The sequence below is a fragment of the Colobus angolensis genome, unplaced genomic scaffold (assembly GCF_000951035.1).
Source record: "Colobus angolensis palliatus isolate OR3802 unplaced genomic scaffold, Cang.pa_1.0 Scaffold32, whole genome shotgun sequence".
NCBI classification, from domain to species: Eukaryota; Metazoa; Chordata; class Mammalia; order Primates; family Cercopithecidae; genus Colobus; species Colobus angolensis.
The window spans coordinates 3,472,268-3,485,760 of record NW_012116488.1 but is presented as its reverse complement, the minus strand read 5'-3'; the positions used below and the strand labels follow the sequence as shown (position 1 = coordinate 3,485,760).

The 13,493-nt window shown below is 44.3% G+C and overlaps 1 protein-coding gene across 1 annotated transcript in view; it reads left to right on the top strand.

The window, feature by feature from the left end:
* Positions 1–13,493, top strand: part of TECPR2 (tectonin beta-propeller repeat containing 2) — a 140,776-nt gene that overhangs the window by 6,959 nt on the left and 120,324 nt on the right. The window contains exon 2 of the mRNA XM_011951581.1: positions 6,891–7,181. Within this exon, the coding sequence (XP_011806971.1) occupies positions 6,963–7,181 (219 nt within the window). The 5' untranslated portion in view covers positions 6,891–6,962. The remainder of the gene's footprint in view (positions 1–6,890; positions 7,182–13,493) is intronic.

The following is a 13,493-nucleotide window of genomic DNA, read 5'->3' as shown; positions in this document are numbered from 1 at the left end:
AGCCGGGCATGGTGGCGGGCGCCTGTAGTCCCAGCTACTCAGGGGGCTGAGGCAGGAGAATGGCTTGAACCCTGGAGGCGGAGCTTGCAGTGAGCTGAGATCGCACCACTACACTCCAGCCTGGGCGACAGAGCGAGACTCCATCTCAAAAACAAACAAACAAACAAACAAACAAACAAACAAACAAACCCCTGGGCTCAAGTGATCTGCCCACCTCAGCCTCCCAAAGTACTGGGATTACAGATGTGAGCCACTGTGCCTGGCTGAGGAATAACTTTTTTTTTGAGACGGAGTTTCGTTCTTGTTGCCCAGACTGGAGTGCAATGGTGCAATCTCGGTTCACTGGAACCTCTGCCTTCTGGGTTCAAGCGTTTCTCCTGCCTCAGCCTCCTGAGAAGCTGGGATTACAGGCACCTGCCACCACGCCCAACTAATTTTTGTGTTTTAGTAGAGACAGGGTTTCACCAAGTTGGTCATGCTGGTCTCAAACTCCTGACCTCAGATGATCCACCTACCTCGGCCTCCCAAAGTGCTGGGATTACAGGCATGAACCACCACGCCCGGCCGGTAATGAGATTTTTAAAGGAGGAAATAACATTAGGCAATACTTATTGGTGAAGAGCTCAGCACTTCTGCTTTCTTGCTAGGAGATCTCATCAGCTGAAGCAGATACGAAAGTGCCTCCTAGAGATAGGGAGTAGAAGGTGTGAAGGCCAGGACGTGAGAGGTCACGCCTGTTGTAGTTAGAAGCAGTTCAGTGTGGCTGGAGGACAGATGAGGGGTCCTGGCGTGGCAGAGGCCAGATCTCCAAGGTTCTAAGAGTAAGCCAGCGACACTTGGGCTTCAGCAGGAGGAGGGTGGGGACCACTGCAGAGTGTTAAGCAAGGGAGTGATGACATCAGCTTTGCACATCAGGAAAATCCCTCTGTTTGCCATGTGGATGGGGGAAGGGAGAGGCGGGCAGATAGCTGGGCACCAGAGAGAGCTGTAGGTGAGAGGCAGTGGTGGCCCGAGTTCGGGGTGACACACTGGAGTGTGTGGGAGATGTACCGCATGGAGAACTGGGGACATGGAGACGAGAGGAGGAGGGATCGGGGATGATGCCCCTTTTCTGGCTTGGACAGCATGGCCCAAGCAGCTGGTAGAAGATACAAGATAGGTAAGAGTTTTTGACATTGTTCATTTAGTCTGTGTTTATAGCTAGGATGTATGTTTTACTAATCCCATTTCAGATGGTAAATGGAGATCTAGAGAGGTTAAACAATTTTTCCAGGGTTCCTCAGGTAATTTTAGGAGTACTAGGATTTGAACTCAGGTCTTTTTCACTTCAGTAGCATTAGCCACTCATTGTACAGTTCTTCCCTGGTGGAAAGAGGGTCAGTTCTGTGGCTGTAGGTCTGAGACCTGGGGGTTGGGTGGGGTGGAACATGGACTTGGATGAAAATTGGATAAGGAGGAGGAGCAGAAAGTCTTAGCAGAAATGTTTGTTGAGTCTGCATTGTTTTTCCCAAACCTAGCGCAGGACGGTGAGACAGTGGCTCTATGCCTCTTCCTCAGCCCGTCCTAGACACTCTTTCTGCCAGGGGGACAGTTTTGCTGGGAACTGGCCTCAGCCTGCTCCTCCTATCTGAATGGTGGGTGAATGACAGGCAAGCCTGGTGCTAAGCCCATCCAGAGGCCCCCAGATAGGGAAATAGCTTGGATTCTCTTGTGCCCGCTGGGGCCTTCCTGGGCAACTGGCCCCCAGACGTGGCTGTCCTGACTCATCTGGGTGCTATGGCTTATGGGCCTCTAGAAGTCCTTTGGAAAAGCGTGTGTGAGGCATAAATTGATATGAACATTCTTCAAGGCAGTTTGGCAATACATTTTTTTTTAATTCAACATTTTCACCTCCTGAAGTGTACTCCAAGAATATGCTTGGATATATGTCTGTTGTTTATGATGGTGAAATTAAAATCTTTTGGTTGAGAAAATTTTGGTTTATCCATACAGTGTGTCCTCTGCAGTTTTTCTGTGTAGTATAGTCACTAAAAATCACATTCTAGGGGAATGTTTAATGACATGGAAGATACTTAGGATTTATTAAGTGAAAAAGTCTGTGAGTGTTCATATATGTTTATATATATGTGTATCTGTAGCTATCTATGTATATGGCATATCTCAGTATGATGAGATTGTGACTTTTCTTTACTTCTTTGTCCTTTTATTTTGAGACAGGGTCTCACTCTGTCACCTAGGCTGAAGTACAGTGGTGTAATGAGCTCACTGCAGCCTTGATCTCCTGGGCTCAAGCGATACTCTGTGCACCACCATACCTGGCTAATTTTTGTATTTTTTGTAGAGTCAGGATCTTGCTATGTTTCCCAGGCTGGTCTCAAATTTCTGGCTTCAAGTGATCTACCCGTCTTGGCCTCCCAAAGTGCTGGCATTATTACAGGTGTGACCCACTGCACCCAGCCTTCTCTCCTCTCCTCTCCTCTCTTCTCCTCTCCTTTTCTTTTTTTTTTGAGACGGAGTTTCATTCTTGTTGCCCAGGCTGGAGTGCAGTGGCATGATCTCGGCTCACCGCAAACTCAGTCTTCTGGGTTCAAGCGATTCTCCTGCGTCAGCCTCCCGAGTAGCTGGGATTACAGGCATGTGCCACCGCGCCCGGCTGATTTTGTATTTTTAGTAGAGATGGGGTTTCTCCTTGTTGGTCAGGCTGGTCTTGAACTCTCAACCTCAGGTGATCCGCCCCCCCTCGGCCTCCCAAAGTGCTGGGGTTCACAGGTGTGAGCCACCGTGCCCGGCCTTCTTTGTACTTTTCTGTATTAACAAATTTTTGAGACTGGGCATGGTGGTTCACACCTGTAATCCCAGCAAGGCTGAGCTTGGTGGCTCAAGCCTGTAATCCCAGCACTTTGGGAGGCCAAGGTGGGCGGATCACCTGAGGTCAGGAGTTCAGGACCAGTATGATCAACATGGTGAAACCCTGTCTCTACTAAAAATACAAAAATTATCCAGGCATAGTGGTGGGTACCTGTAATCCCAGCTACTTGGGAGGCTGAGGCACCAGAATCGCTTGAACCTGGGAGGCGGAGGTTGCAGTGAGCCAAGATCATGCCACTGCACTCCAGCCTGGGCGACAGAGTGAGTCTCAGAAAAAAAAAAAAAGCAAATTTTTGATAGTGAGCATTTATAACTGTTATAAAAAGTTAAATTATGGCATATCAATGTGTGTATGAGTATGTATGTCTGCACTCTTTAAGGAAACAAAGCCTTTACTATTTCTGTGCCTTGGAAAGAAGAATGAGAAATTTCCACACCCATGAAGTGGAGGAACATTCATGTCTAATGTTTGGGGATTGCAGGAAAAAAAAAATGGAAGTAACTATGATGCCTACTTCTTGGTCTTTTTTTTTTTCTCTCTCTCTTTTTGGTGAGGATTTAATGGGTTCATGTGCTAAGAACAGTTTGTATTAAGTGCAGACAGTTTTCAACTTACAAGGTTTCAACTTACTATTTTTTGACTTTAAGATTGAACGAAAACAATACCATTCAGTAGAAACCGTATGTCAGGTAACCATACAACCATTCTGTTTTTCACTTTCAATATGTTATTAAATAAATTACATGAGATATTCAATACTTTGTGATAAAATAGGCTTTGGTTAGGTGATTTTGCCCAGCTCTAGGTTACCGTAAGTATTCTAATCTCACATTTAAGTTAGGCTAGGCTAAACTAAGATGTTTGGCAGGTTAGGTGCATTAAATATATTTTTACTTATAGTTTCAGCTTAGGATGGTTTTATTGGGACGTAACCCCATTGTAAGTTGAGAAGCATCTGTAAAAACATTAGCTATTCCCATTATTATTACTGCAAAAGAGGTTGGATTGGGTTCGTAAGTATCACAGAGGAATGCAATTATTATTATTATTTATTTACCTTTAAGAAAGTTCTCATACATGGATATATTCTGTCTTCCTACTTCACTGTATTGGCTATTGTGACTATCAGATGAAATATAGGAATCTAAGGCCGGGCGTAGTGGCTCACACCTGTAATCCCAGCACTTTGGGAAGCTCCAGTGGGCAGATCATGGCGTCAGGAGTTTGAGACCAGCCTGGCAAATGTGAAACCCCCGTCTCTACTAAAAAATACAAAAATTAGCCGGGCGTGGTGGCACATGCCTGTAGTCCCAGCTACTTGGGAGACTGAGGCAGAAGAATTGCTTGAACCCAGGAGGCGGATGTTGCAGTGAGCCAAGATCAAGATCGTGCCACTGCACTCCAGCCTGGGAGACAGAGCAAGACTCCGTCTCAAAAAAAAAAAAAAAAGGAAATAGAACCTGAAAATGCTTGGAAAACTGGATATGCTATACAGATTTAGGGAATTATTATTCCAGCATTGAATTGGGGTCATATTGAAGAAAAGATGATGTTCTGCTGCTCTTTCACATTCCATGTTTTAGAATTTTATATTTAATATTTTTTCTTTTGCTCTACACTTTCAGAGAAACTTCTCTAGTAATGAACTATAGAAATGATCCCAGAAAGCACAGCCTTTGTTCTTCCGTTCTTGTCACTCATTCCTTCCTTGCAAATTTTCCTTTTATTTATTTATTCATTTAAGAGACAGTGTCTCACTCTGTCACTCAGGCTAGAGTGCAGTGACACAGTCATAGCTCACTGCAGCCTCAAATTCCCAGGCTCCAGTGATCTTCCTGGCTGAGCGCAGTGGCTCAGACCTGTAATCCCAGCACTTGGGGAAGCCAAGGAGGAAGGATCACTTGAGCCCAGGAGTTGGAGACCAGCCTAGGCAACATAGTGAAACCCTCTTTTATAAAATGAAATATTTGTTTTAAAAACGTGATCTTCCCACCTCAGCCTCATGAGTAGTTAGGACTAAAGGCATGCAGCACCATGCCTGACTAATTTTTAAAAATATTTTTTGTTGAGGTGGGAGTCTTGCTATGTTGTCCAAGCTGCTTGTGAACTCCTGGTCTCAAGCAGTTCGCCCACCTTGGCCCCCTAAAGCACTAGGATTACAGGCATAAGCCACTGTTCCTGGGCAAAATTTTCCTATTTCATCATTACTTCATTTATTCAACAAATACTTGCTGAATGCCTGTGATGTGCTTAGCCCTTTTCTCTGTGTGGGGGAAGGAAGGGCGAGTGAGGCAGATATGGGCTCTGCTATTATGGGCCTTACAGATTAGTGTGGGTGTGTCGGGGTGGCAGGCAGGCAGATACCCAGTCAGAGAACAGAAAGGAGATGTGTGGATAGGCCGGGCACGGGACTATGGGCACCCTGTAGTCCAAGCACGTTGGGAGGCTGAGACGAGAGGATCCCTTGAGCCCAGGAGCTTGAGGCTGTAGTGAGCAATGATTGAGACCAGCCTGGGCAACATAGCAAGACCTCATCTCTACAAAAAAGTTAAAGAATTAGCCAGGCGCGGTGGTATATTCCTGTAGTCCCAGCTACGTGGGAGGTGGAGGCAGGAGGTTCCCTTGAGCCCAGGAGTTTGAGGCTTCAGTGAGCCATTATCTTGCTACTGCTCTCCAGCCTGGGTCACAGCGAGACTGTGTCTCAAAAAAAAAAAAAAAAGAAGAAGAAGAAAGGGACTGTGTAGAGAAAGTAAAACGGGGAGGTGACAGAGAGAGAACTCAGTGGAGGGAGGAGCAGTCAAGTATGGCTCATGAAAGAGGGCACAGTTGAGAAGGAGGAAAAACTCAGTAGAGACAGAACATTCCAAGTGGACGACACAGCCAATGCAGGGGCCCCGGGGTAAGAATGAGCTGGATGAATTTGATCAGAAGAGGAACTGGAAGTTGGTCAGTCCACTATGTAGAAATAGAAAACCCACAGTTCAGAGAGACCATAAATCCATGATGCAAGAAGTTTCTATGAGAGAAGCTTGGGAGTCTCCTTAGAACCTGAAGAGCTAAAATATCCCTCCAGGTGTAATCAGGTACAGAGCATCTGCCTGGGCTGTTACAGCCTGCCTGTCAGAGCTGTGACTGTGGTGTTGGCAAGAGCCTAGGACTGCAGGGAAAAGACCGACAGTCGAGTCTCGGCTGTTTGATCTTGAGTGAGGCTCATGACCCTCTGGCCCTCAGTCCCTTCTTCTAAAAGTTGGGGATGTTGCTACCTGCCTTATAAGGTAGGGTGAGGATTAAATGAGTGAGTGAGCACTTTGTGAAAGATGGTGTGCATGGAAGGGTTGCATATCTTTAGTGAGGGAAGCTTTGAAGCCAAAGTGCTAAGTGGGTGGGTCTCCATGTGGAACTGAGTGAGGTGCTGTGTGGCTGGACTCTGAGCGCTGAGGAGGCTGTGGGCATCTAGCCAGGCCAGGGCGCCTGTTCTTCACCATCTCATTAACACAGCCAGCATGTCTGTGTCTGAGATTGGCCCACTGTTCTCCTGCTAGAGTGTCTTTCGTGTTTCTCTTTTCCATATCCTGTCCAACCTGGTGGGCGTCATAGTTCAGGATGTGTTCGGTGAAGCCATGTCTACATTCACTCTAGTGCCCACTGATCTCTCTCTCTTCTCATGGAGACCCACAAATTATCACCTCATTACTTGTGGATTTGTGTCTTTTCACTGTTTCATCTGCCTCCCTGTCTAGATCATAAGGTACGCGGGAGTAAGAACTGTTTTGTTTTTTGTATTCTTGCCACCTCTCCATGGCATTCACTACAACATAAATCATAGAGGTCAGAACATACTGAAGTGCATTTTGAGTTCAAATGCTCAAAAGTGATTTTCATGACACCTGTTTACTTTCTCTATTTACTTAAACTCCAGCTATAATATTTACCTGCCTAAAAGTTCCATGTTCCCATTATTAAACATACTTCTTTTTGATGTGACTAGGCATTGAAAGGATTGTAATGCTTTGTTCTGTAGCCCCCAGGTTTCCCTAGATGACAAATAAACGTTCCTTTTCCTGCGTGAAGATCGTCTGTGGAAACCTTGGCCATGGCATCGATATCAGAGCCTGTTACATTCAGAGAGTTCTGCCCGTTGTACTATCTCCTCAATGCCATTCCGACAAAGATCCAGAAGGGTTTCCGCTCTATCGTGGTCTATCTCACGGCCCTCGACACCAATGGGGACTACATCGCAGTGGGCAGCAGCATCGGTATGCTCTATCTGTACTGCCGGCACCTCAACCAGATGAGGAAGTACAACTTCGAGGTGAGCCTTGCTTTGCTTTTCACCCGAGGAGGCACGAGCCATAGCTGACGCTTAACATGCTTGTGTTCTAGGATGAGATAATTTACTTCTGATTTGCCAGAATATGGCCGTAATGCTTTTAAAGTATTGTTTGAGTGAGGTATTAAAAACATTGGTGTTTTTAACTTTTTCCTGCCTCCAAAAATCTAACATCGCTTTATTTGTTTATTTGAGACAGAGTCTCGCCCTGTTGTCCGGCCTAGAGTGCAGTGGGACAGTCACAGCTCATTGTAGCCTCAAACTCCTGGACTCAAGTGATCCTTTTGCTTCAACTTCCTGAGTAGCTAGGACCTCAGGGATGACTGCCACAGCCAGCTGATTTTTGTTTTGTTTTGTCTGTAGAGACATGGTTTCACTATGTTGCCCAGGCTGGTCTTGAACTCCTCGGCTCAAGCAGACCTCCTGCCTTGGCCTCCCAAAATGCTCGGATTACAGGCATGAGCCACCACACCTGGCCTAACATCACTTTAAAAGAGAACATCACTTGAGGTCAGGAGTTCAAGACCAGCCTTGACCAATATGGTGAAACCCCATCTCTACTAAAAATACAAAAATTAGCTGGGTGTGGTGGCATGCACCTGTAGTCCCAGCTACTCAGGAGGCTGAGACAGGAGAATTGCTTGAACCTGGGAAGTGGAGGTTGCAGTGAGCCAAGATCACACCACTGCACTCCAGCCTGAGTGACAGAGTGAGACTCCATCTTAAAAAAAAGAGAGAACATTTTAGTATTTAAAACTTACTATAACACTTTGAAAGCAGACATTTTTTTTCCTGAGTGTTTACAGGAGCAGGCACATGCCTGTTTTTCAAAGTTTTGAATAATCTCTAGTTCTTCTCGTGAAATTCTTATGAGAAAAGTATTTATATGAATATTGGCTCATTGCCAGAATATGCACCTCTTAGCTGAGGTCTCTTCTGTAGCACTGGGATCCTGACCAATCTGTTTCTGCAGTGCTGTGGACTCAGACATTTCTGTGTATTGTAGATATTGGTGGAGATGTTATTTGATCGTGTTGTGGCTGGCACCAACTATTGGTGAACTGTAATGTAATTCACCCGTTTAGTCAATATCTGTAGTTCATTGAGTACATCACTTTTGTGAGAGACTCAAAGTTGACTGAGTTGTGGCTTCTACCACATGGGACTCTATTCTGTCTGTGGTTAGGGGGCTTTTATGGACCAAGATACAGCTTTTGTGTCTAAGAGAAATGTTTACAGATACTTGTGTTTTAATCAATATTCAATATATTAAAGTTTTAAAACTTAACTAACTTAAGCCTCTGTGCTCATTTTAAAATAATAAAAATGGTTGGTACACGTACAGCCCTTTTTATGTGTCAGACATTATTCTTTAAAAATATTTTTAAAATTTTTTTAAAAAATTATTTTTTCCTTCTCACTGTGTTTCTTGGACAGACATATATTAACTCATTTTATCCTCACAAAAACTCTCTGAGGCAGATGTTGTTATTATCTTCCTCATTTACTAAGCAGGCAGCTGGTGGAGAGAGGGTAGGTGACTCGCCTGAGGTTGGCTGGTAGTAAGTGGCAGCACCGTCATGTGAACTTGGGCAGATGTCTCTAGGGTCTGTATTAATTTTGGGGATTTTTTTGTTTTTTGTTTTTTGAGACAGAGTTTCACTCTTGTTGCCCACGCTGGAGGGCAATGGCATGATCTTGGCTCACTGCAACTTCCACCTCCGAGGTTCGAGTGATCTTCCTGCCTCAGCCTCCAGAGCAGCTGGGATTACAGGCACCCACTATCGCACCGAGCTAATTTTTGTATTTTTAGTAGAGACGGTGTTTCACCATGTTGGCCAGGCTGGTCTCGAACTCCTGACGTCAGGTGATCCATCTGCCTCAGCCTCCCAGAGTGCTACGATTACAGGCGTGAGCCACCACACCCGGCTGTGTATTAATATTTTTTGTATAAAAATTAGAACTACTGCTATTTCTTCTCTTTGAGTAATAGCTCACGGATTTGACTGATCAAATTCCCCAAACATTTAAAACCATTACATAATCTTTCAAACTGTAGTTATGAATTTAATATGTCTGAAATATCTCAAATGCTTCAAACACTTATAAGGAAGACTTGTGAATCCAGCGATGAATCCCAGCAAGATAAATCAAAGAAATCCATGCACAGAGGCATCATAGTCAAACTGCTAAATATAAAAATCTTAAAAATAACCAGAGAAAAATGACATATTACCTGTAGAGGAACAATGATTTAAATGACTGTGGATTTCTCATCGGAAGCTGTATTAGCCCGTTCTCACGCTGCTGTGAAGAAATACTCAAGCCTGTATAATTTATAAAGGAAAGAGGTTTTATTGACTCACAGTTGCACATGGCTGGGGAGGCCTCAGGAAACGTACAGTCACGGTGGAAGGCGCCTCTTCACAGGGCTCGCTGTCATGAGAACAGGATGGGGGAAACCGTACCCGTTATTCAGTTACCTCTACCTGGTCCCTCCTATGACGTAGGGGTTATGGGAACTACAGTTCAAGATGAAATTGGGGTGAGGACACAGCCGAACCGTATCAGAAACCATGGAAGCTGGAAGACAGTCGCATGTTTTTTGTTTTTTGTTTTTGTTTTGTTTTGAGACGGAGTCTCACTCTGTTGCCCAGGCTGGAGTGCAGTGGTGTGATCTCGGCTCACTGCAACCTCCACCTCCCGAGTTCAAGCAATTCTCATGCCTCAGTCTCCCGAGTAGCTGGGAATACAAGCGCCCGCCACCACACCTGGCTAATTTTTTTGTATTTTTAGTAGAGAGGGGGTTTCACCGTGTTCGCCAGGATTGTCTCAATCTCCTAACCTCATGATCCACCTGCCTCAGCCTCCCAAAGTGCTGGGATTACAGGCGTGAGCCACCGCGCCTGGCTTTTTTTTGTTTATTTGTTTGTTTTTGGAAGAGTTTCACTCTTGTTGCCCAGGCTGGAATGCAGTGACACGATTTCGGCTCACTGCAACCTCTGCCTCCTGGGTTCAAACAATTCTCCTGCCTCACCCTCCGTAGTAGCTGGGATTACAGGCATATGCCACTATGCTCAGCTAATTTTTCTAGTTTTAGTAGAGATGGGGTTTCACTGTGTTTTCCAGGCTGGTCTCAAACTCCTGATGTCAGGTGATCCACTCCCCTCGGCCTCCCAAGATGCTGGGGTTACAGCTATGAGCCATCGCGCCCAGCCGATAGTAGCACATTTTTAAAGTGCTGAGAGGCCGGGCATGGTGGCTCACACCTGCAATTCCAGAACTTTGGGAGGCTGAGGCGGGTGGATCACTTGAGGTCGGGAGTTCGAGACCAACCTGGCCAACGTGGTGAGAGCCCCATCTCTACTAAAAATACAAAAATTAGCTGGGTGTGGTGGCTCATGCCTGTAATCCCAGCTACTCAGAAGGCTGAGGCATGAGAATCGCTTGAATCCGGGAGGCAGAGGCTGCAGTGAGCTAAGATCATGCCACTGCACTCCAGCCTGGGCGACAGAGTGAGACTCCGTCTGAAAAATAAAATAAAGTTCTGAGAGAATTGTCAACCCAGGATTCTTTACTCAGTGAAAATACCTATCAAGAAAGAAGGTGAAATGAAAGTATTATCAGATGAAGGAAAACTTAAGAGGGTTCGTTGCCAGCCGACCTGCTCTAAAGTCATTGCTAAATGAAGTTCTTTAGACAGAAGGGAACTTTGTACATCAAGAATGAAGAATAGTAAATACCTGGGGAATAAATACAATAGATGATTTTTCCCCTATTGAGTTCTTTAAAATATATTTGACAGTTAAAAACAAAAATTATAACTGATCAAGTTTTAACAGCTGTAGATACAGTAATATCTAAGCCAAGTACAACATAAATAAGGGAGAGTAAGGTACCCTATACATTTGTACATTCTTCTTGAAGAGGTACAATGTTGATTCTAAGTAGATTTTGAAAAATTACGTATATATGTATCATAATCCCTAGAGCAGCTACTCTACGATGAGGTAGATATATCAAAATGAAATTTCAAAAAACGTTGAAACAACTCACAGGAGAGCAGGAAAGGGGAAACAGGAAGGTAAAACAGAAAGAACAGACAAAACAAATAAAATGATAACCTAAATCCAAATATACCAATAGTTACGTTAAATGCAAATGATCTAAATACGCCTATTAAAATACAGAAATTGTCAGGATGGGTATAAAATGATGAACCAACTGTATGTTGTCTGTAAGAAATTCAATTCAGATATAATGATATAGGTAGGCTGACAGTAAAAAGATGGAAGAAGATACCTCATGTTAACACTAATCAATGGAAAGTTGGAGTGGCAGCCTGGCACAGTAGCTCATGCCTGTAATACCAGCACTTTGGGAAGCTGAGGCGGGTGGATCATGTGACATCAAGAGTTCGAGACCAGCCTGGCCAACATGGTGAAACGCCACCTCTACTCAAAATACAAAAATTAGCCAGGCATGGTGGCAGACTCCTGTAATCTCAGCTACTCAGGAGGCTGAGGCGGAGAATTGCTTGAACCCGGGAGGCAGAGGTTGCAGTGAGCCAAGATCGTGGCATTGCACTCCAGCCTGGGCAATAAGAGTGAAACTCGGTTTCAAAAAAGAAAGAAACAAAGTTGAAGTGGCTGTATTAATATCAAGGTTTTCTTCTGTGCAAAGAAATAACCAGGGATAAAAAAGACATTACATAATAACAGGTTAGTTCACAAAGAAGGCACAGCCATCCTACCTGTATTATGTCCCTTAACAACAGAGCTTCACACAATACGTGAAGCAGAAATGGACAAATCTGCAATTACATGTGGAGACTTCAATGTTCCTCTCTCAGTAATAGAAGTAGTAGACAGAAAACCAACAGGATGCAGAAGAACTGAGCAACACCATCAGCCAGCTGGGTCTAATTCACATTTGTAGAACACTCTGCCCAACAGCAGCTGAATATACATTCTTTCCAAGTGCACATGGAACATTCATCATCATGGACCCTGTCCTGAGTTAGAAAACATACCTCAACACAGTTAGACTAGGCTTTCCAGGCCCTTGTGTTTTACTTTGTTTTTTCATTTTTTTATTAAAATATAATTTACACAAAGTTTATATTTCTTTTTGTTTTTTTTTGAGACGGAGTTTTGCTCTTGTTGTCCAGGCTGGGGTGCAATGGCACGATCTCGGCTCACCGCAACCTCTACCTGCCGGGTACAAGTGATTCTCCTGCCTCAGCCTCCCAAGTAGCTGGGATTACAGGCGCCTGCCACCACGCCCGGCTAATTTTTTGTATTTTTAGTAGAGATGGGGTTTCACCATGTTGGCCAGGCTGGTCTCAAACACCAGACCTCAGGTGATCCGCTCACCTCGGCCTCCCAAAGTGCTGGGATTACAGGCGTGAGCCACTGTGCCCAGCCTGCAAATCTTAATTGTACAATGTGATAAATTTATATGTGTATGCCTGTTTAATCACCCAGTTCAAGATACAGAACATCTCCAGCACCCCAGAAGATTCTCTTGTGCTACCTCCCAATCATTAACCCTCCCCAAGGTAACTGTTCTGACTTCTAACACAGAGTGGTTTTGACTTCTACAGAGTAGTTTTGCTAGCTCCTTGGGTTTTAATTCAATATTAAATAACCTCTGGCAGTAAGGTTTATATGCTTTAGTGGAATTTGTACTCCTTACTCAGGTGGCAGTTACAACCCAATTTTTTGTAAAGCACATGTGTCTCATTGATCACCATTATATTGTCCTTTTTTTTTTGGAGGCAGAGTCTCACTCTGTCACCCAGGCTGGAGTGCAGTGGAGTGATCTTGGCTCACTACAGTCGCCACCTCCTGGGTTCAAATGATTCTCCTGCCTCAGCCTCCTGAGTAGCTGGAATTACAGGCGCCTGCCACCATGCCCGGCTAATTTTTGTATTTTTAGTAGAGATAGGGTTTTACCATGTTGGCCAGGCTGGATTCAAACTCGTGATCTCAAGTGATCCACCCACCTCAGCGTCCTAAAGTGCTGGGATTACAGGCGTGAGTCACTGCTCCCAGCCCCGTATTGTCTTTTAGAAAAACTGTATAACTATTTAAATATTTTCAGCCACCAAATTAAAAAGAAAATACTAAAGTTGAAGTTTATTGTTTCCCAGAATGAAACTACAAATTACTTCTGATGGCCATTTTCACAGTTTAACCAATAATTAGTTTTCTATTTATCATACTATCCTTGTTTTGTTTTCCAATAACAGAATACCTAAGAATGGGAGTTGTTCTTTTTTTTTTTTTTTTG